The 22,153-nt window shown below is 54.7% G+C and overlaps 3 protein-coding genes across 8 annotated transcripts in view; all 3 read right to left on the bottom strand.

The window, feature by feature from the left end:
* Positions 1–540: 540 nt before the first annotated feature.
* CRYBB2 (crystallin beta B2) lies at positions 541–3,411 on the bottom strand. Of its 3 annotated transcripts, none has more exons than XM_071445261.1 (5): positions 3,146–3,399; positions 2,364–2,482; positions 1,588–1,720; positions 950–1,092; positions 541–850 (listed from the first exon to the last, which is right to left on the bottom strand). In XM_071445261.1, exons 1-5 carry the CDS (start codon positions 3,200–3,202, stop codon positions 682–684), a joined length of 621 nt encoding a protein of 206 aa, XP_071301362.1. In that variant the 5' UTR covers positions 3,203–3,399; the 3' UTR covers positions 541–681. The 3 variants fall into 3 exon arrangements, 2 of the variants coding, with proteins under 2 accessions (XP_071301362.1, XP_071301361.1); XM_071445260.1 differs by having other exon boundaries at positions 1,546–1,720; positions 3,146–3,397; XR_011681966.1 differs by having other exon boundaries at positions 711–850; positions 1,367–1,720; positions 3,146–3,411.
* Positions 3,412–6,165: 2,754 nt separating this feature from the next.
* On the bottom strand, positions 6,166–10,095 carry CRYBB3 (crystallin beta B3). The gene is made up of 6 exons (XM_071445262.1): positions 9,865–10,095; positions 9,112–9,191; positions 7,638–7,756; positions 7,429–7,561; positions 7,209–7,351; positions 6,166–6,435 (listed from the first exon to the last, which is right to left on the bottom strand). The coding sequence occupies exons 2-6, from the start codon at positions 9,184–9,186 to the stop codon at positions 6,270–6,272; spliced, it is 636 nt and encodes a 211-aa protein (XP_071301363.1). The 5' UTR covers positions 9,187–9,191; positions 9,865–10,095; the 3' UTR covers positions 6,166–6,269.
* Positions 10,096–13,729: 3,634 nt separating this feature from the next.
* Positions 13,730–22,153, bottom strand: part of KIAA1671 (KIAA1671 ortholog) — a 65,436-nt gene continuing 57,012 nt past the window's right edge. For all 4 annotated transcript variants that reach the window (XM_071445235.1, XM_071445238.1, XM_071445237.1 and 1 more), the window contains 6 exons: positions 19,136–19,388; positions 17,502–17,676; positions 17,178–17,305; positions 16,808–16,941; positions 16,573–16,655; positions 13,730–16,183 (listed from right to left, as the gene is read on the bottom strand). In XM_071445235.1, the coding sequence (XP_071301336.1) occupies positions 16,577–16,655; positions 16,808–16,941; positions 17,178–17,305; positions 17,502–17,676; positions 19,136–19,388 (769 nt within the window). In that variant the 3' untranslated portion in view covers positions 13,730–16,183; positions 16,573–16,576. The remainder of the gene's footprint in view (positions 16,184–16,572; positions 16,656–16,807; positions 16,942–17,177; positions 17,306–17,501; positions 17,677–19,135; positions 19,389–22,153) is intronic.

Raw genomic sequence — 22,153 nt, 5'->3', positions numbered from 1 at the left:
TGCCACGGCCACGTCCCGCTGCCGGAGGGGACCGAGCCACCGCCTCTGCCACCGCCTCTGTCACCGCACGGAGCCCCGGCCACGCAGGTGCGGCTGCGCTCCCCCGCTTCCTTTGCCCGGTTTATGACATGACAAAGGCATCCTCTAGCACCGTGACTGCTAAATTAAAGCGTTGATACTAATTAGAGCTTTCAGAGCCTATTAACGAGTGCCATTATTCGCCTTGGAAGTGCCCCGACCGAGAGGGAAATTCCTTCCCGAGGCCCCCCGGCACCTGTGACACCTGCCCCGGTGCTCAGGGGACACCTTTGTCCCCGCAGCAGGATGTCACCCGGGACAGGGCTGAGCCCCAGAGCCCCCTGGTCACCTCCCTCACCCGGACACTCGGGTGACCCGCCAGCACCGATGGCACCGGCGCTGGGTGGCACCGAGAGCATCCTGGCCCCCTCCCCAGCCAGGAGCACGGGAGGGCAGGGCGGGCATCCCATCCCGCCAGCGGGGTCCCTCCGCACGCCGCGGATCAAAGGGCAGAGCTGGGACTTTGAAACTCCAAGCTTTATTGAGTTGCTTCGGCAGCGCGGGCATCACACGGGGGGAGGCGGGAGGCGAGGCCGCGGGGGCACAGCGGCGGCCGGGGGAACGCTTGCTCCGCTCCCCGCGCCCCGGCACGGGCCGGGGGCTTTAGTTGGTGGGGTGGTAGGCACCGCGCTGGTGCCACTGCATGTCCCGGATGCGCCTGACCGACTGGATCTGGGGGTGCTGAGCGCCGAAGTCTGAGCTGTCCTTGTAGTCCCCCTTTTCAAACAGGTACTGGTAGCCCCGGTAGCCAGGGTACTGGTATCCCACCCACCTGGCAAGGCAAACGAGGAGAGGGGTCGTACAACACACGCGCCCCAAGCATCGCCCGCGGGGATGCTCGGGCGCCGCCCCCGCCGGCCCCGGTACTCACGTTCCGCTCTGCACCCGCACGGACGAGACCTTCTCCTGGTAGCCGTGTGCGTGGAAGCTGGGCACATCGTCGTCTATGATTTCGATCTTCTTGCCGGTGAAGCTGGGGTTTTCGTACAGCACGATCTTGTGCTCCTGGCTGTCCTGCAGCCGGGAGAGCAGAGACGGGGCTCAGCCGCCGCCGGCCCCGCGGGGCTGGGCAGGGGGGGCAGAGCCCAGGGCTGTGGGGAACCCGAGGCCAGGGCGGGCACCGTGCCGGGGGTGCTCCGCATCCCTCCATCCATCCATCCATCCATCCCTCCATCCATCCATCCATCCATCCATCCATCCATCCATCCATCCATCCATCCCTCCATCCATCCCTCCATCCATCCGTCGGGCTCACAGAGCCGCTGCCTGCGGGCACTGCCAGACTTACCAGCAGACGTCCTCGGCTCTGGGGTCACCTGCCACCGCCCCCGTCCCCGCGCCCCCTCCGACCCCCCCACGGCTCCCCGGGCCCCGAGGGCTGGGGCGAGGGTGGCAGGAGGGGGTGCCCCTCCGCCCGCGGGGCTGGGGAGGGCGGGGGAAGGCTGGGGAAGACTTCTGGCTGCAGACCTTGGTCTGGCGGGTGGGTAGTGGCTGTCTGGGTGCTCTCACCACTTTGATGGGTCTCAGGGAAGTGATGCTGTCGCTTCTCCGGCTGTTGGTCCAGGAGTCCCAGCGGGGGTACTCCCCCTTCTCAAACACAAACTGCTCCCCTTTGCAGCTTGCCTGCTCGTAGCCCACCCAGCTGGAAGAGAGCAGGGCACGCGCTTTAGAGGGGGCAGAGGAGCGGGGATAGGCCGGGCCGAGCCCCAGCCGGGGCGGGAGAGGTGCCAGGGAGGTGCCAGGCGGGGCTGCGGTGCCTCCGGCCAGCAGTGGCATCTCAGGGCTTCCCGCTGTGGTGGCCGCCCATCCTCGGGCACTCGCGGGATCACCCGAATGTCCCAGCTGGGGCTGTGCTCCCACCAGCTGCCCCGTGGTTCTGGGAGCAGCACTGGGAACTCTCCAGGGGTTTTTCAGGGCTCTCCCTTGCCCGGAGAACACCCACGGGGCCAGCAGGTGGGGAGAGGGGACAAACAGGTCCCAGTCTCACCTGTCCCTGCTCCCAGAGGGAGGGAAACCAAACTGGGGGTAACGCTGTGGTCTCTGCCCACACCCATACCCACACCCCTCCACTCTCAGCCTGTCCAGGTGACAGTGCCACCCCCTGGTCACCCTCTGGGTCCCTCTGCTCACCTGCCGGCACCGGGCACTCTCTGGGGCGGGCTGGGCGAGCGGCTCGGCGGCGATGGCCGCGGGAAATCCGCGCTGCAATGCGGGTGTGGCAGCGGGGAGACCCCTCCTGGCCAGCCCCTCCCTCCCTCCCTCCCTCCCCCAGGGCCCTCACGTACGGTCCGGAGTGCACCAGGATGGAGCCCACTTTGTCCACGCCGGCTTCCTTCAGGTTGGGGCAGGCCCCGCTGAGCTCATGGCAGCGGCCCTGGAAGTTCTCCTGCTCGAAGATGGCAATCTGGAAGGGAGCAGCACCTCAGCACGGCTGTCACCTGCTCCTGCCACCGCTACGGGGGCCACACGCTGTCCCCACCACTGGGCAGCACATCTGCAGCAGCCCAGACCTCTCCCTCTCCCAAAACTGCACCCCAGAGGCTTTTAAGGAGCCTGCAGGTGGAAGCCATCCCCCTGAGGATGCAGGTCTCACTCACGGGTGCCCAGGAGGCCCTGGCAGCTCTGTCCCAGTGCCCCGGTGCCCCTGGCCGAGGGATGGCCACGCTCACAGCGGGCAGCGAACAGCTCAGGGGCTCGGGCTGTGGCTGGAGCACCGCAGCCACCAGAGGGACACGGGGACCCAGACACTGGGGACAGCTCGGGGACAGCCCCGGGGCCACCAGCCCGGCACAGATCTCAGGGACCAGCGGCGCTGGGGACAGATCTATTGTTTCTGCAGCGGTGGTGGGAGATCAGCACTTGATCTGTTCCCAGCCGCTCCACCTGCCCTGGGGCTGTGGGACGCCAAAAAATTCCCGTTCCCATCCCCGGGTCCTGCTGCAAAGGCTCAGCAGGAGCCGTGCTTGGCACCAGCTGCTCCCAGCAGTGCCTCCGGGTATGATTTGGGCACCCCGAGAGGCTGAGGGTGCCCTGGTCCCCCCGCAGGGCTGGGCAGTGTCCCACTGACCTTGGAGCTGGCTTGCTGCTGCTTGGAGGCTGGCATTTGGTGCTCGGAAGCCATCATCAGCTGGGGTGTCTGCTGCCTTGGGAGGGAAGCTCAGCAGGTTAAAATCTGTTAAATGCCCTGTGAGGACACGCTGGGGACCCTGCTCAGAGCCCTGTGTCCATGCCCCCGTCCTTATCCTGCAGTTTGCCCAGGGAAGAGGGTGGTGGGACCAGGGCTTGCAGCAGGATGGGCTCAGCCTGGAGGTGCCAGGGACAAACTCTGCTGAGGGCTGCTCAGCACCCCAAACCTCCCCAGGCCCAGAGCACAGGCAATGCTCCTTGGGACCTGCCCGGGGTCTGCAGCACAGGGAACTGTGAGCCCAGGCAATTCCTAAATCATTCCCAGTGGAGCCCAGGCCCTGTGGCCGAGCATTCCCTGCTGTCCCTGCCCAGACGGGCGTCCTGGTCCCAGGTGTGTGCTGGAAGGGGTGATGGAGAGAAGCACCCCAGAGCCAGCCCAGCCCCAGAGCCTGTGCCGAGCCCTCCTGTCCTAGCCTGGCACTGCCACTCCCGGGAAGGAGCCCCGTCCTCAAGCCCAGAGGGACCCTCAGTATCTGAGCAGCTCCAAATCGGGTGAAAACTCATTCCTGACACAAAGAACCGGAGCCGTGGCCGGGTGGGATGCCCTGCTTTGGGCTGCGGGGACGGGGCTGTCCCCGGCTCGGGCACCGGGAAGGGACCCCGGCCCCGGGGGTCGGCAGGAGGCTACGGCAAAAGAGAGGACAATAAATAGCAAAGTCTTACCAGTTATACCAGTACCCGCTTGAGCCAGTGACGGGCCGGGGCCGGGAGGTGGAATTTATACCGAGCCGCAGCAGAGAGGTGCCAAAACTATTTACAAAATAGTTAAAGCCCGATTCAAAGCGAGAATGCTGGATTAAACCCCAATGAAAACCAGGGTCAGCTGATCCGCCGCAGCCTTTGTCTGCCCGAGCACCAAGCCCGAGTTATTTCATTACCTGTCACATTCGAGTCACCCGCTTTGTCGGCTTGGTGGCGAGGAGATTTGGACTTTGCAAGCATCAGCCGAACGCGTGCCAAGAGCCGGGGCGGGCCGGGCCAACAAAGCCCCGCCAGCCCCGCTCCGGGGCCAGGGCCCTGATCCCCCCGCCAGCCCGGCAGCCGCCAGCGGGGCTGCTGAGCTCGGCTCTTTCCATGCGAGATAAAACGCCCCAAAGCGCTGGGCAGCGTCTGGCTCTGCCCGTCTGCAGCGGCCCGGGGCTGTGCCAGCACCGGGGGCACCGCGGGAGCCCCTTCCCGACACCGGCCCGGGGCGCCGGGGACAGGCAGGGGCTGGGGCTGCTCTGCCTTGCAAAGCTGTGGGGCCACCTTGGCCCCTCTGGCCCTGGATACTCCATCACCTGCAGTGGGGCAGCTCAGGCTTGGGTGTTGGGCTCCTTTGGGAGAAGGAGAAGCACCCCAGGGGTCCCTCGGTGACTCCAGGACAAAGCTGAGGTCACAAAGGGCTCACACGTCCCCGCGGGATGTGGCTGGATGGGCAGCACAGGGCTGGGGGTGAGGGCAGCAGTGCAAGCCCCCTGTGCTGAGCCAGGGGCTGCACGGGGCTGGGGCTGCAGCAAAAGAGGTTTCACAGAGAGGGGACACTGCTGCTGTGCAGCACCCACAGCCCCCTTCACCCCACAGAGGAGCTGGGTCCCCCTGTCACCCCAGCAAGCGTCACCCAGCATGAACAGACCCACACCTGCCCCACACAGCACCTCCCATGGCAGGGGAGGGGCTGCAGCCCCCCAGGGTCACCCCTGCCCCATGGCCTGCCCCAGGATGGCTGCACAGAGTCACCCCCAGGGTGTTGTCACCAGAGCCCACCCTGGCAGTGACGGGTGTGGGGCCAATCCCTGGGCTCTGCAGCTGCCCCAGCTCCAGGTGATGGAGTTTCCAGGGCCAGAGGGGCCAAGGTGACCTTGCAGCTCTGCAAGGAACCCATCAGGCCATGGACAGGCCAGGGTGTGATCCAGAGCTTCCAGCATTCCCAGCCCTGGAGCCCTCCTTTCTTGCCCGTGTCTCCTGCTGCAGCCCCACAGATGGACCCAGCACTGCCCTCCCCATCTCCTGGCTTAATCCATTCAGTCAGTCCCGAGCCCTGGACCCTCATGGATCTGTCCCAGGTCCCAGTGCAGCCCTGCAGCCACATCCCATCCCCTCAGCAGCTCAGCACGGCCCCAGTGATCCCCTCCCTTGGCTGGGCTGGTTTAGCTCACCCCAGCCCTGGCTGTGGCAGCCCCAGGGACTGTTCTGGAAGCAGCCTCTGCCTCTGGGGGCCAGGCCCTTGCCTTCCACAGCCACCAACCCCTCTCCAAAGGGAAAAGCTCCTGGGGGGTTGCTCAGGGACCTGCACAAAGCCCTCAGGGGGACTCAAGCCCATCTCCCATCTCTGCTCCAGCCCAGAGTGTCCCCAAGCGTGGCCCCTGGGGAAGGGCAGTGCCAGGGCAGCTCAGTGTCCCACAAGCACCCTGTGGCACCCCTGAACCCCCACCTCTGCCCCTAGGACAGCCCCCCCATGGCAGAGCTCATTCCCGTGGGAGAAACCACCCCAGGACTGTGGGAAACTTCCCTGGGGACAGGCTGGAGCCCCTGCAGGACGCTGAGGCTGGGCACAGCCATCCCACCACGGGATGAGCACAGGGCCTGGCACCACCCAGGGATGGCCACTCCACATCCCCCCGGCGCCCTCCCTGCCCTGGGACTGGCCAGCAGCCCTGGGAGCGGGCAGGAGCCACTGTGAAAAGGGACAGAGCTGCTGGAAAAACCCTGACACGGCAGCACCGGGGGTTGTTTTAGGAAAGCTGCAGCCTTTATGTAACACTGCAAACACTGGCACTCCCCGCTCTGCCCTGTGCGGGGTTTGCTGGGCACGGCCCCATCCCCATCCCCGGCCCCATCCCCATCCCCATCCCCATCCCCGTCCCCGTCCCCGTCCCCATCCCCTCCCTCAGCCCCAGGACCAGGCAGGCCCCGGCAGGCTCCAGCTCAGAGCTTTATTGAGGTTTTTGCACAAAGAGAACACCACGGTCACGGCAGCAGCAGCGGGGGGAGCCCTGGAGCGGCCCCGGCGGGCTCGGGCCCCCTCAGCTGTTCTCGAAGGAGCCGCGCTGGTGCCACTGCTGGTCCCGCACGCGGCGCACGGACTGGATCAGGGGCTGGTTGGCGTCCCACTCGTTCCAGTGCCGGTACTCGCCCTTCTCAAAGACGTGCTGGCGGCCCCGGTACCCGGGGTACTCGTAGCCCACCCACCTGTGGGGATCAGGGCAGTGCTCAGCAGTGCCCACCCCACACCCACACAGCCCCCAGAGCAGGGGCAGTGTCCCCATCCCTGTCCCAGTGCCCCCATTCCCATCCCATTGCCCCCATCCCCGTGTCCCAATTCCAGTGTCCCCATCCCAGTCTCAGTGCCCCTGTCCCCATCCCAGTGCCCCTGCCCCACCCCCACACAGCCCCCAGAGCAGGGGCAGTGTCCCCATCCCTGTCCCAGTGCCCCCATTCCCATCCCATTGCCCCCATCCCCGTGTCCCAATTCCAGTGTCCCCATCCCAGTCTCAGTGCCCCTGTCCCCATCCCAGTGCCCCTGTCCCCACCCCCATCCCAGTGCTCCCATCCCCATCCCAGTGTCCCCATCCCCATCCCAGTATCCCCATCCCTGCCTGCCACAGCCAGGTGATGCTGCCCAAGGCCACTCCTGTGTCACCAAGTGCCACAGCACAGGCTGCAGTGCCCAGGTGGGAAATGCTGTGTGCCAGGAGGGGATGGAGAGTTCATGGAGAAGGCACCACAGCTCGGGTGGTGGGTTAGGGCAGGGAGCCATCATCCAGCCCCAGCGACATTGCCATGGTGCCTGTTACTCCTTGTGGGCCAGGGAAAAGGTGGCAGCAGGGAGGGGACAAGGGACACGATGGGCACGAGCAGCACCATGGGAGCAGAACCACGGCCCCTGCCACCACCCTGGGGAGACCAACCAGAGTGCCAGGGGCAGGAAGCTGTTGGGGTGCCCCCTGTGTGCCCATCCTTACGTTCCATTCAGGGCCTTGACGCTGGCCACCCGGTCCTGGAAGCCGTGGGCCCACAGGCTGGGCACGTCGTCATCCACAATCTCCATCTTGCGCCCGGTGTAGCCCGCGTTCTCAAACAGGTGGATCTTGTGGTCAGCGCTGTCCTGGGGGAAAGGGCGGCTCAGGGGCTGTCCCCTGGTGGTCCCCAGCACTGTGGCCACCCCAGCACAGCCCCACTCACAATCTGGAGGGGCCGGATGGACATCAGGCTGTCGCTGCTGTGGCTGTTGGACCACGAGTCCCAGCGGGGGTAGTCGCCCTTCTCCAGCACGAACTGCTCCCCAGCATAGGCCTGGCGCTCGAAGCCCAGCCACCTGCAGGAGCCCAGGGTCAGGGGGTGCTCTCCCTGCCACCCCTGGGGCTGCTCCACCTTCCCCACCCCAGACTTACGGGCCAGACTCCACCTGGATGGAGCCCACCTTCTCCATCTCCTTCTCGGTGATGTTGGGCAGCTCCTCTGTCAGCTCACATCTTTTCCCCTGGAAATTCTCCAGCTCGTAGATTGTAATCTAAGGTGGGGAGAGACCCTGTCAGCCACCACAGCGGGGGAACACCCTAGGAAATGGGGGCAGCAGTGATCAAAGGGCTCTGGCAGTGTCCCTCCATCCCGGCCGTCCTGTGCCAATGTCACTCCTTGCCCGGCAGAGCTGGGTCCTGCCAGTGCCTCTGACAGAGCTCCAGCCAAGGGTGTGTGTTCCAGCACAAGCTGGAATTCTGTCCATGACAGGCTGAAAAACAGCTCAAACACAGCACTGGAAACTTGAAAGGTTTGGGCTAAGATAATTCCTGAGCCATGGGCTGCCTCTCCTACCCCCAGCCTGGTCATTGCTCATTATCATTTCCTTATCACTGCTCCCTCCAGATCCAACCATCCCCTTGCCCTGGCCTGGCACGAGCTCTTTATTCAGTGTTTCCTTCTGAGCCCTGCCAGGTGCAGAGACCCCAGTGCCTCCCCAGGCTGCCCTGCTCTCAGCTGAGCTGCAGGATGGGCTGGAGCCAATCCCAGTGGCCAGAGCATGGCATGGGGCAGGGCCAGGGTGCCCAGCACCATTCAGGGACCAGGAGGGTCAGTGGGGTGACCAGGCACCCCCTGTCACTGCCCCAAAGGGGTCCCAGCTGCAACACCTGAGTCTGGGACGAGGGCAGAGCCTCCTACACACATCACATAATGGGGGGCTCAAGGGACAGAGGTGACACCCAGCTTCCTCAGGGGCCTCTGTGCACCCCAAAGCAATAAACAGCCCCAGCTCCTGGCACTCCTCTCCCACTGGCAGGATCTGCTCCCACCTCCAGCCTTCCCTTATCCAGGAGCAGCTTTGTGGGAAGCTCTGCACCTACCACATCCTGCCCAGCTGATTTACCTTCAACCAACATATGAGCTGAACCCCAACCTGCAAACACACCTGGGGAAGGCTGAGCTGAACCCCAACCTGCAAACACAGCTGGGGAGGGCTGAGCTGAACCCCAACCTGCAAACACACCTGGGGAGGGTTGAGCTGAATCCCAACCTACAAATACACCTGGGGAGTTTCAATGCCTGGGCCCACAGCTGATCCTGCTGTGCTGGGATGCTTCATCTCCTGGATTAAACCCCTGGGCAGCTGCACAGCAGCCTGGCCAGCCAATGTCCTTGGCAGCCACGCAGGCAGGGAGCAGTGTCCCTCCTGCAGGCAGCAGCAGCAGCAGATCCCCAGCCCCAGCTGCTTCCCAGCCTGCAGCCCCCCAGGCTCAGCACCAGAGCAGGGCCACCACCCACTGCTGCTGTGGGAGAGCTGGAGGCCACTCCTGTCCCCAGCACTGGTTCCAGCCTGGCATCCCATAGCTCCACCCAACATCCAGTTGTCCCCAGTATAGCCCAGTATACCTTGTAGGTGCCACCTCGCTCGCCAGCGCCCTCCCCAGTCGCCATCTGCTCGGGGGGACTTTGCTGCTCGGTCATTGTGCCTGGAAAACCCAAATTGCAGGAGGTTAAGGCGGAGGGACCAGGATTTACAGCTGATAATGAAACACAGAGGATGAAGCTGGCACAGAACAGGCAGCAGGGGTTAGCACAGACCCCAGTGCATAAATCCCCAGGGATGTAAAAGCTCTGTTATCCATCCTCCTCTCCCTCCTGCACACAAATCCTCACCCAGGCACCCAAAGGACTGGACTGAGCCACATCCCAAGGGACACAGAGCCCTCTGCCCAGGGCAGCTCACCCAGTTGCCACTGAACTCCCACCTCACAGCCCCGCCTTTGTCCCCAGCAGGAATCTCTCAGCCTCCAGCTGCTGACATCTTTCCCCACAACATAAACCTGACACCTCTCCCTTGCTCCAGCATCCCAGGGGACACCAAACCCGGCAGCTGGAGCTGCTCTGCTGCCTCGGCCGGGGAGGGGATGGCAGTGAGAGCTGAGAGCCCCCTCTTCACTCTCCAGGAACATCCATGAAACTCTGCTCCAACATTGGAACACGCCACGCCAACGAGGGGCTTAAGAGACGAATAAAGGAGCTTGATAACATCCTGAATCAAACCCTGCAGCTTCACTTCTCGCCAAACCCCGTGCGTCTGACTCAGACTCAGACAACACCAACTCTTTGTGGAGGCCCCTTTGCAGTCCCAGCAGCGCTAACCTGTCCGTGTGGTTCCGCTGTGCCGGGCGGCGCGGGCGGCCCCGCTATTTATGGGGTTGCTTCTGACCAGAGCAGCAGAATTCGCCGGGCGGGCGCTGATGCAGCAGCTGCGTCCACGGAATTCCAGCCATGAGATCCCGGCTCAATAGCGCGGGGAGCGCGGGCGGGCCATGGAAACGCCACCCCGAGCTCTCCCGGCCGTCCCTCGCACGCGGGCCGCTCGGTGGACAGCAGATTAGCGGCCAAACTCACATCAGCACGTTCACGCTGCTTCTTGCCAGCTTCTCTGGAAAACTCTGCCATCAGCAGTTCGCCAGGGAGGGTTTAGCCTGGAAACGGAGAGCAGCACGAAGCAAAAACCGGGCAAAACGGCCCCGATCGTGAGGGCTCTGTGCAAGGTGGGACACCCAGGTTCCTCAGGAGCCTCTGTGCACCCCAAAGCAATCAACAGCCCCAGCTCCTAGGAGCCCTCTCCCACTGGAAGGATCTCCAGCCTCCCTTATCCAGGAGCAGCTTTGTGGGAAGCTCTGCACCCACCACATCCTGCCCAGATGATTTACCTTCAACCAACCAACCAAGCTGAATCCCAACCTACAAGCACACCTGGGGAGGGTTGAGCTGAACCCCAACCTACAAACACACCTGGGGAGGGCTGAGCTGAATCCCAGCCTGCAAACACACCTGGGGAGAGTTGAGCTGAATCCCAACCTACAAAACACCCCTGGGAAAGTTTTAGCCTGGAAACTGAGAGCAGCACGAAGCAAAAACCGGGCAAAATGGCCCCATTTGTGAGGGCTCCATGGAAGGTGGGACACTCAGGTTCCTCAGGAGCCTCTGCAATAAACAGCCCCAGCTCCTGGCACTCCTCTCCCACTGGCAGGATCTGCTCCCAACTCCAGCCTTCCCTTATCCAGGTAACTCTGCACCCATTGCACCCTCTCCAGCTGATTTACCTTCAACCAAACGAGCTGAACCCCAAGCTACAAACACACCTGGGGAAGGTTTAGCCTGGAAACTGGGAGCAGCATGAAGCAAAACCCAGGTAAAATGTCTCTGTTTGTGAGGGCTCCGTGCAAGGTGTGATGCAATGCTGGGGTCAGCTCTGGGAGCTCAGCTGGAGTAGCTCAGCATTTCCAGAGTGGTGTTCTTGCTGGAACTTTGGCCCTAAGCAGGTTCTCTCCATAGAGTTCCATTTCTTTGTCTGCCCCCAGTCTGGCTCCCTGCCCAGCATTTCCCAGGAACAGGGTGGGAACACATCCTGGGGTGTGTGATGAGGCATTTCTGGAGCCTGGCACAAGGGTTTGTGCATCTTCACATGCACAGGGTGATGTAAGGCATCAAACTGGGAGCACTTCACACCAGGCACCAAACTGGGAACATTTCACTCTGCTGGTAGCAGGCCTGATTCCCTCTTCACCTCTGAGAGTCCCCTCAGACCCAAACCATCCTGATTCCTCAGGGAACATTTTATTCAGCTGCACATATCCCCATTTACTACGGCCCTTGCAGGTTTTTCTACCTCTCAGTGTGGCTCATCTTGAAACCAACCTGCTAAATCTTAACTGAAATTGCCAGAAAAGTGAATGCACAAACTGAATGGGAGAGGGATGGAAACCTCTCCTATTGTATGTGTTAGAATGAGGCCCCTCAGCCCCACCCCATCCCTGTCCTTGCTGGGTGATGCTCCAGGCCTGGTGTGACAGGGATGACCCAGGTGTCTCCAGCTGACCCTTCCTCACTCTGCCCATCTGTGGCTCCTGATGAAGATTTGCTGTCCCCATCAGAGCTGTGCCACAGCTCCAACAGGCACAGTCTGAGGAGGAGTGGATTCATTTCTGTCTCACCAAACACAACATCAGCTGCCCCCAACAAATGAGAAACACAGAATTTACTGTGCCGGTCCCTTCCTTCCCAGCAGCCTCATTCACCCAGCTCTGCCACAGCCTCAGGGCCCTGGATCTGCCTCTCCCAGCTCTCCACACTGTCAAGGCAATTCCAAAAACATGACAGAAGGGGCATTGGATCTCCTTGATGCCTCTCCCAAACAGACCTCAATTTCCTCTCACTGTCAGCCTCTTAAATCCCTTTGAAAAATGACTGCTGGAAAATAGATTTTTTTTCTTTTTGTTAATACCTGGCAAAGCTAAATTGGAACTGTAATGGTGCAGAACAAAATACAGCAGCCAGAGTATCTTTATTCCCTAGGAAACTGTCTAACACAAAATATAGGATTTCTATCACACTTATCTATGTGATTTCTATCTATGTATTTATTGGGACCCAGATTGACAGACTCTATAGGGCTATGTGGAGCAACATAAAAGCTTTATCTCCACAAGAGCTCCTTCAAAACCAGATTTGAACAATTTTATTTAATATGGAATGAGAAAAACCCATAAACCACCAGACCTTGGCTTCCCTCCTCTACCAACCCCACCAGAAGAATCAGAAGTTATTCCAGATTATATTTTTGCAATACATTTATATTTGAGTGAAGAGGACAGCTATGGAACAGCTCACCACCGGCTGGGGAAGGATCCCCACCCTCCACTCTCTCCACTCCCAGGGTGAGCAGAACTAGGCCTGGACTCTGCAGTCCTTGCCAGAACACCCCAAATCCCTTTAAAGCTCCACAGAAGTGGTTTCATAGAATCACAGGATTATTTGGGTTGGAAGGGACCTCAAAGCTCATCTCATTCTGCCTCCCTGCTCCCCCAACCTTCCACTAGACCAGGTTGCTACAAACCCTGTCCAACCTGGCCTCAAAAGCCTTCACCTCCTGAAAGTCCATTTTTAAAAGGAATTAAAGCAAATACCTGTTTTTCCTTCTCAGCACTGGGCTGAAGGGATGGATCCAACACTTCCCTCACTTGGCTGCAGCTGCTCTTGCTCCAGTGTCCTTCAGGGAGGTGCTGACAGGGAGCAGCTATGGTGACAGCTCTGGATTTCACTGGAATAGTTTGTTTTACCCCCAGAGCTGGCTTGGGGACAGCAGTGACAGCTCTGGGAACTCACCCCAGAGGTTCTGAACCTGGATACACCTCGTGAGGCAGAGCAGCACCCCAGAACTGCCCACCTGCCCCTGAAACACACCACCCCTGCAGAAATCTGGGATTTGCTGCTCCAAACCTGCTACAGGTCACACTTTGTATTCCCAAATCTGCCCCACGTGCGTTTCAGTTTGCAAACAAGGAACAGGGTGAAACAAACTTCTGTGGGAGTGGAAAGGGGATGGTGTGTGGGGGTTAAGTCCTATGGAATAAAGTTTGGGGATGTCAAAGTTTGGAAAACCAAGCACTGCTCCTTTCTCTGCAGGAAGCGAAAGGCTCTGGTGGATGAGGAACAAATTGAAGATTCGCAGATGTTAAAAAGGTGAATTTGCAAACAGAAAAATAAAAAGGGAGAAATCCACAATTGGTAATTCCAATAAAAAGCAGTGGAGTAGCTGTGCAAGTCCCTGACACAACACCTGGAGCAGGGATTGCTGGGGATCACGAGAGGAGGGCAGTCAGAAAGTGTTCCTGAATTCCACAAAACACATCCCCCCACCTTTAAAACCCAATATTGATGTGGCTTTTTAAGCAAGCAGAAACAGCTGAGGAGCTGTGAGGGGAGAGATAAAGGAAATTACAGGACCTCCATCACCTTCAGCATCACTTTTTGGACAAGAGCTGAACCTGCTCCAGGGCAGGATCCAGGAGTGGAGAAAGCAGCACATCTGAAGGAACCTTAGAGCTCACTTCCATCTCCAATAAACAGCAGGAAAAAGCACATGGCAACAAAAGTGAAAGCACAAAAAATTCCAAGAAGCATTATTTGGAATTAAAATAGAATTATATAAAGTGTATTACAGTCTGTTCTATCATTTAAGAAGTAATAACATATTTATATATCTTTTATTACAGAGCGATAACCCGAAGAGAAGGAAGTCAATATTTAATCCATGTACAATATAAAGAAATAACAGAGCAGAAAAAAACACTTTCCCATTCAACAACATTCTAAAGATGCTCTTTAATTAGACATTTAAGCATTAAACACTTCTCAGTAGTAGGTTAAACTACTCAATACAGTAATTTCAGTGCATTGTCCAAGCAGATGTGGAAATGCAAACACATTCAAGGGCTGTGTGGAAACCTCGTGTCAATCCCCTCAGTTTCCTCAACACAAACAGTTACAGAATTTCTGGCCTAGACCAAGAACCAGTAAATCCTCCAACTGCTGGGAACACAACACTGTCACCTGTGGAAGTGGAAAATGCAGCCTGTGGGGATGTTCCTGTGAGCAGGGACTGATTTCTGGACATGGGAGGCCCTACCTGCTGTGAGTGAGAACAGCCACCATCCTCCTCCTCACCTGCACCTGCTGCTCAGGCTGCCCCAGGTGAGTGTCACACACCGTGGAACCCTTGGGTGCTGCCACAGGAATATACCCCAAAAAACCACACCAAGAGTCACCTTTTCCACCATCACCTAAAGGAGAGGGAAGGAAATCTGTGCAAGGTTTGAAAAGGAGCTGGGCAATGGTGGTGGCTGCACCGACACGGCCCATCCCAAAAATTCCATCAGAATCCTGGGCATCACTGCTCTGTGGGGAAGCAGAGGGGCTGCCAAACTAACACTGGCAACAGCTCCCATGAGAAACAGAGCAAAGCAACAGGGGAAGAAGACTTTTACATCAGACAGACGTCTCCATCTCATCTCCAGGGAGCACAGGGAGCTGCCACCGGAATAAATCCAGGAGCGAGAGATGTGCAGATGGGACTTGTCTCCTGCCATCCTGCTGCTATTTCATCCTGCTGCTATTTCCTGCAGACTGGGACTGCAAATCCCCCCCCTGTGACTCCTCCATGAGGTGAATTGGCACATGGTTTTGGCAGCTCCAAGCCTGACAGACACTGGCCTGGGCAGGCCCCATGGGAGCCGCGCTCCCGAAACGCTGATTGGGAAAAAAAAAAAAAGACAAAAAGGAAAAGGAGCTGAAGTGCTGGTGCTTTATGGTTTGTATCCAGAGGAGCCCCTCAGCAGGACGTGGGGAGTGCAGCCCAAGGAGCTCTGCCAGGTGAGGAGAGCTCTCCACTCTGCTTTTCCCTCTTCCATATTTTCCTGGTTGAGCCTGAGGAACACCTGGAGTCACCTCCCTCCCTGGGCTACCACGCTTTTAAAGGTTATTTACTGAAAGAGCACTTATCTGGGGCAAGAATCGAGTCTGTCCTCCATGGCCATGGTGGTTGGTGGTTCAGAATGAGTGTCCAGAGACAGTGAATATCTGAGAATTAGGGATACCCAAACACCCGTGTGGTCCAGGAGATCTCTACTCTGCTATCAGCACATCTTGCCAAAGGAAAGACAGGAAATCATCTGAGAAACTGAAGATCACATTTAGGTTATCCCACAAAATCAGCATAAAAATAAAAACTTAAACCTGGTATTTACAGATTAACAAATAAAAATATGAAGTGGGACTATCTGAACTGCTATTAAAGTGACATTCAACAATTAACTGGAACCCTGATATGAGTGTAACATCCTCCCTCTTCCCTTCCTTTTTTGTTATAAAAACAGTATTTACATATTTTTACTTTTTTTTTTTTTTAAAGAGAACTGGTTGACATTATTGCTTGATCCTTTTTAGGAAAGACATTCCAATGAAGCAATTATTCCACATGCTGACAAAACACAGAATATACCACTTCAAGAGTGACAAAAGTTAACATTTTGTTCATCTAAAAATTATCTCCATCTGCCAGGTCAGCAGATCACATGTAAATACAAGCCAATCAAAAATACATTTTACAAAAAATAATCAAGTTTCCTTTTTCAATATGGCAGTAAACATGATTTGTTCTTCCACTCTCACCTTCCACAAATTTCATTCTAAATAGGAGCTTACTATTTGTTCACCAAAAAAAAAAAAAAAAAAAAAGAAAAAAATTTGATTAAAATTATTATTTTCATAAACAAACACAAAGCCCAGCCAGACACAACTCCCAGAGGTGAACACCTAGCAAGGGGAGTTCCCTGGATCACAGCACTCCCAAATATCTCTGTTTTCCAAGACTTTCTGAAGTGCTGACCGTGACCCAGGGGGGTTCTCCTGGCAGGCAGCTCTGAAGTGCCACTGTCCCCCCTGACCTGACAGACACAGCTTTGTATTTGACTATGAATTGAAGCAGCTTTTCTCCACAAAACAGGAAGGCACCATGCACAGAGCAGTTGAGGCAGGAAGCAAACAGCAGCAACATGACATGGGGGTTTAGGTTCAGATGAGTTAAGGCTTCTGTTAAACTTCTTTATCTTCTCCTAGTTAGAATCACTGTCTGGAAAGGAAAACAGAAGGAAGGGTGTGATATGGTTAGCTGGAACAGGAAAACTTTAAAATGTGTTTTCTGTTGTAGTGCCACCTTGGTTGTGTCTATTTAATGCATTAAATGCTTAAGAGCCACCCAGAATTGTGCTGAAACCACACAAAGTTTTCAAACTTTGAAATTCCAACAGAGCGAGGGTTATGGAAATCAAATTATGTGCAGAGAATCAGTGGAACTGTGACTGGGAGTGGAGGGGCAGCAGTCCCTGTCATCCCTGGTGCACAGGGCAGGGTAAGGGCAGTGTTGGTGGGGCCACAGGGGTGACACCAACACAGCACAGGAAATGTGAGTTTGTCACTGCACACCTGCACCCAGCAAAGCCCCCCTTCCTACCCAAGTACCTTTTCAAACCTGATTCTCATAATGGCTCTGTCTCTTCTTTGATTTCAGCTCCTTCAGCCACTGAGGAGACTTTTCTTCTGACCTAAGATATTAAAAAAACAAAAAAACCAAAACCTCTTTATTCTTTCATTATGAAAACTCCCGACAGAAACAACAACAACACCAACAAAAAAGGAATGTACAGCTTGTTGCATTATTTTTTCCTTCCACCAAGAAGAGCTTGGATTCTCTCACCTGTCCTCCTTTTCCACACTGGAGGGCAGCACTCTGCTGCCGGGAGTGCCGAGCTGTGCTTTGGGGGACTTGAAGAGCTGAGCAGAGCTGGTGTCACCAGTGCTCTCAGACTCCTGTCTTTTCCTCAGCTGGGCCTAAATATAAAAATAAAGAAAGCCTTTTAAGCCAGCATCCAGGATTTTTTTTTTTTTTTTTTGGAATGCAGCACAGATCACTCCAGATTTATCAAAACAAAAAAATTCCCTGAAATGAGTGAGGGGATTCCTTATAGAACAACCTGCAGGTACTGAATTGGTGGGGATTCCTTATAAAGCACCTGCAGGTACTGAACTGGTTTACCTCCCACCTACTGGGCTCTGCCTGAGCTCACCTTGAGAACAGAGTGATCCATCCCTGGGAACACAGGCAGTCTCTGGGCTTGCACAGAAGATGACCTCGGAGTGTGCTGGATCTTGTCTTCCTCCTCAGAATCTTCCTGTTGCATAGTTTTCTTCTCTTCTAATTTATTGTTTTAAAAAAAAAAAAAAAGCAGAGGGGGAAACCATGAGCTGGCTTTTCATGTCTGCCTTGTCCAACATCTCTTCCTGCACTCAACCAGGAATGAAGGGCAATATTTAAAAAACACATTTTACCAACTCCTGGCTTCACACCCAAGCTGACCACAACCAATTACTGCAGGTAGCTGAGGGGTTACCTGTGGAATCTTTGAACATCCAGCCATTGTCTGACTCTTCTGTCAAGGAGAACCTGTTCTCCAGGTCCAGCCCTCTGCTCCTGCGCAGCGAGTGCGACGCGGGCGCCCGGCACCGGCGCTTCTTGCTCAGCTGCACCCGAGTCTTCAGAGCACTGGAGTCCAGGACATCTGTGTGCTGCACAAACACACACCTGGGAATGAGCCCCAGCTCCTCCACAGTGGAATCCCAACCCACTCGATTGCATTCACCAATTAAAATGGCTATTTGTCTGATTATTATTATTGTGGTCACTTAAAATCATAGTAAAGAGAGTGTATGATGAGGACATGGCACTTGGTGACTAACTGGGTGTAATCCTTTGATCTCTCTAGGCTGTGGATACCTGTGTTGCATGAATAATTTGCACCAAATTAATATAAAAATAACTGCAATAATCAGGAGTTTAGTTCCTAGAGTGTTTTATGAACACAGGCCTTGCTAGCTGGTAGCAGCTGAAGGTACATCCCAAGACTGGGATCTAAAAAGAACAACTACACAAAATTCCCTTGGAGAGCAGAGCTGCAGCTTCCCTGCCAGCCACAAACACTCAAAGCCACTCACCAGCAACAAGGACACTCTAGGCTTAGTGTCCCAGCGTTCAGAAACCTTCTGTGCTCAGTCATTTCCAAGACATCCAATAAACAGTAACATTTATAGAGCAAAATAAGGAGCTGTAATTTATTTACTTGCTTAAAGCAATGTGCTTTTACAGATTTGCCTGTAACCACCTAATATCCCTGAGCCTCCCCTTCTCCAAAAGATGTGGGTTTGTTCCTTTTTTCAAAAGATTTCAGGTCAGGAATAAGATATTTTTCACACAGCATTTGCCAGCTGCACTCAGAGCTATTAATGTTTTACAGAGACACCTTTAGTGGTCCAGGGACAAAACAAAACCTTCTGCAAGTGTTAAAACACTGTGTGGATGTGGCACCTGGGGACATGGTGGTGGTGGTCTTGGCAGTGCTAGGGGAACAGCTGGATTCAATGATCTTAGAGGGATTTTCCAAACTAATTTCTTGCAGCACTAGACATCATTAACTGTGTATGGCCAGGAACTCCTGGTTTTACACCAACTGCAAGATTCTTCAACATAAAAAAAATCCTTTAAAATGCAACTGTGAGCTACTATGGAAAGAAACCAATTGTAAATAAGAAAAATATTAGTGAAGGTCCTTACAGAGTTAAATCTGCATGGCTGACAGCACAGCAGTCACTGACTGTTTGTGTTATTTAATTATGCTTCCAATATTCATCTCTGGAAGTGTCCAAGACCAGGTTGGATGGGGCTTGGAGAAAATTTGTTCTAGTGGAAAGTGTGGATGAGGGTGGAACTGGATGAGCTTTAAGATCCCTTCCAATCCAAACCAGTCTGGGATTCCATGATTGATTATCCAAGGCCAGCAGCTTTATGGAATCTCTCAGAACCTAAACACCACAGAGACTTAGAAGAACTCTGTAGTTTTGATCCTAAACTTTTCAGCCAGGAAAACATCTGGCAAAATTCAGAGTGGGAAAGGCAGGGCAAAACTGGTTGCAAAGTTTCCAGAAGGAACTGTGGAGGGCTTAGCTGAGGGAACACACGATGGCAACTTACATCAATGAAGGAGAAATAACTCTTGTCCTCAGGGAGCGTGTCCCCTGCAGGAGGCACATCAGTGCCATCAGTGGAGTCCATGTCCGTGCTGGAACGGTCCAGGCTGGTGCTCCTTTGCTCTTTGGAGAAGTCATGGTGCTCAGGCAGGGAGGGAGGCTCTGCCTGCGAGGACAGCGAGGACGGGTGGCTGCCCGCGGGCTGCTTCCGCCCCGACACCACCTCATTGTCCAGGGAGGGAGATTCTCCCACAAAGCTGCAAGTGGAGCAAATGGGATCTGTGAGAGTTCAGGGCAAACAGAGACCTGCAAGGCCAGGCTGGATCACACATGGTCAGCAGGGGTTAAATAAAAGTGGAACAGAAAGTTGGAGTGCATCCCTTCTGCAGGCGCAACCCTTGTCACAGATATGTTTTATGAATATCCTTCCCTTAGGATTTTTCCTCCTGAGAAGCTGAGAGGTCTCAGGAACAAAATGTAAACAATGGTTATCTGCTGCTGTGGAATGCAACAGGTGCATCTGGGATTGGTCTCATGTGGTTGTTTCTAATTAATTACCAATCACAGCCCAGCTGGCTCAGACTGTCTCCATCAGTCACAAGCCTCTGTTAGCATTCTTCTTCTATTCTTAGCCAGCCTTCTGATGAAATCCTTTCTTCTGTTCTTTTAGTATAGTTTTAATATAATATATATCATAAAATAATAAATCAAGCCTTCTGAAACATGGAGTCAGAGCCTCATCTCTTCCCTCACCCTAAGACCCCTGTGAACACCACCACAAGCCCTCACCCCTTGGATTCATGGTGTCTTGGGGACTGGGGTGGATTCCACCCAGCCAGAGGAGTTTTTCCTTCAGGAATGCTGGAGCTGAAGAGAGCTGGGCACCAGGTGGCAGCCTAAGGCAGGGCTCCATGGGCAAAGCTTTTCCTGCCTCACCAAGGAGGGCAGCAGCCCCTGCTCCCCGCTGCTGGGATGCTCCCAGTGTGTTCCTAAAATTCCTCCCGTGGCCTGCACTGACAGGAACGAGCTGCAGGGTCAGGTCTGAAAGCTGGACACAGTTGTCTGCCTTTCCTTGAAACAGGAAGACTCTACTGCCAGTAAAAATTGGGCTGCCTTGCTTCTAACTCCCAGCTTGAAAAAAACCCAAAACTTAAAGGATTTAGCTCTGATTATTTTTTCTCCTCTTGATAGAAGTGATTTGCCACTAAGCAGCATTTCTTGGGCACATATTTAGGAAAACTGTTCTAAACCTAAAAACCCAGTGTATATATCAACATATGTACATCTTTTAAGCAATAAACCTCAGTATTTGGTACAGCAATCCCAGGAGAAAACCACTTAGGAGTTCTCTGCTGGAAAACAGCATTCCATCAGCACCAGCACACGGCACAATGTCCAGTCTGGCAGAGCAGACACTGCCCAGAGGGTTTCCAGCACACAAGCAGAGGGAATGCTGCTCCCCTCCCTCACCAGTGGGCCCCAGGATAATTAAGAATGGCACTAATGAGCTCTGGGGGAAAGTTTTTGTCCAGGGTTTTTGCTTCAAATGACATTTGGTATCTGCAGCATTAGGCTTTAGAGCCACTGCAGCATGGAAGAATGGAGAGAGGAGGGACAATCTGCAGGACCTTTCATGGAAATTACAGTGTGTGTTGAAAGGATCCTGTTGGATTTGAACATCTCCAAAAAGTCTCTTCCCTGCTACACCCCAGGGCTGCAGCTGATACAATTCACTGAGGTTTTTAAAACTGAAATATCTGAGAGCAAGATGTGATAGAAATCCAGCTGAATTAACATTGATTGGTGGTTCCTCATTGCCAAACCTTCCAAATGGATTTTCCTTTGGAGTTTCTGCACAATTACAGCCCCATACACCAACCCCCATGGCACAGCTCATCCCCAAATGTGGGAAGGATTCCTGGAGTCCAAACCCAGTTATGTGCAGTGAATTCTTTCCAGTGAACAGCTAATTAGGGGGAAAATTCCCTTCAGAAAAATGAAACTGAAAACATATTTTCAGTTCTCATTACTGAGATGTATCATGCACCTCTTTCTATTACTTCATTAAGATTTTAGGGTTTGTGAGCATATCCATGAGCTGCCCCTGATGCTCCACAGGTACATTTACAGACACTTCTCTGAGAAATCATGCCTCACGTGGAGCACACAAACCCAGCAGGATGGTTATCACAATGGAAAATAAACTGACAGCAATCCTCACTTCCAACTGCAATTAAATTTAATTAGTTCTTGCAAGACAGTGTATAGAGGGAATAAAAAGGTGTTGCTTCAGCCTGTGAAATGAGGAGTCAGAGCTGTATGGCTCCACCATCTAAAACCAATTCCTTTCCTGTAAAAAACAATAATTTTCCTTATGAAGATTGTTCTAACCTAAAAGAGTTTTCTACAGTGCCAACTCAGAAAAAATTTATTCAAGCACTTGAAAAAAATTAAAATCTTTTAGATAAACTAAGAAAAATCCAATTAATGCCTCCAAATGGGAGAAGATGCTTTCATCCCTGTCCATCCCAAGGAGTTACTGGCCAAAGCCCACTGGAGGAGGTCCTTATGCTAATTCCAGCAGTGACTCAGTTCTAGAGGAAAATACTCCTTCCTTCACCTTCCAAAAGCTCATCTAGGAAAAGGACAGTGTTCATCCTGTTGCCATGAAGTTCTGGCCTTTGATTTCAGAATTCCCTTCCTCTCCCAGAGAAGCAGTGGAGTCGCCATCCCTGGAAGTGTCCAAACGCCAAGCAGAGGTGGCACTGCCTGGCTGAATGGCCACAGTGGGACTCAGGTGAAGGTTGGACTCAGAGATCTTGGAGGTCTTTTCCACCCTTAAGCACTCTGTGATTCCATGAAGATGAGGTCATTCACAGAAGCACTAATGGAACACTCCTAAAATAATCCCTGCATGGCTGCAATAGTGGGAAATGCCCCAGGCTGGAGGTTCCCCCAGCACAGCAGGAGGCTGTGACACCCTTTGGTCCCTGCAGGATGTGACACCCTTGTGCCTTCCCTG

Source organism: Agelaius tricolor, unplaced genomic scaffold (genome assembly GCF_023055355.1).
Source record: "Agelaius tricolor isolate 1412-34295 unplaced genomic scaffold, bAgeTri1.0.p SCAF_20, whole genome shotgun sequence".
In the NCBI taxonomy this organism is placed as follows: Eukaryota; Metazoa; Chordata; class Aves; order Passeriformes; family Icteridae; genus Agelaius; species Agelaius tricolor.
This window is presented reverse-complemented; position numbering and strand designations above follow the sequence as displayed.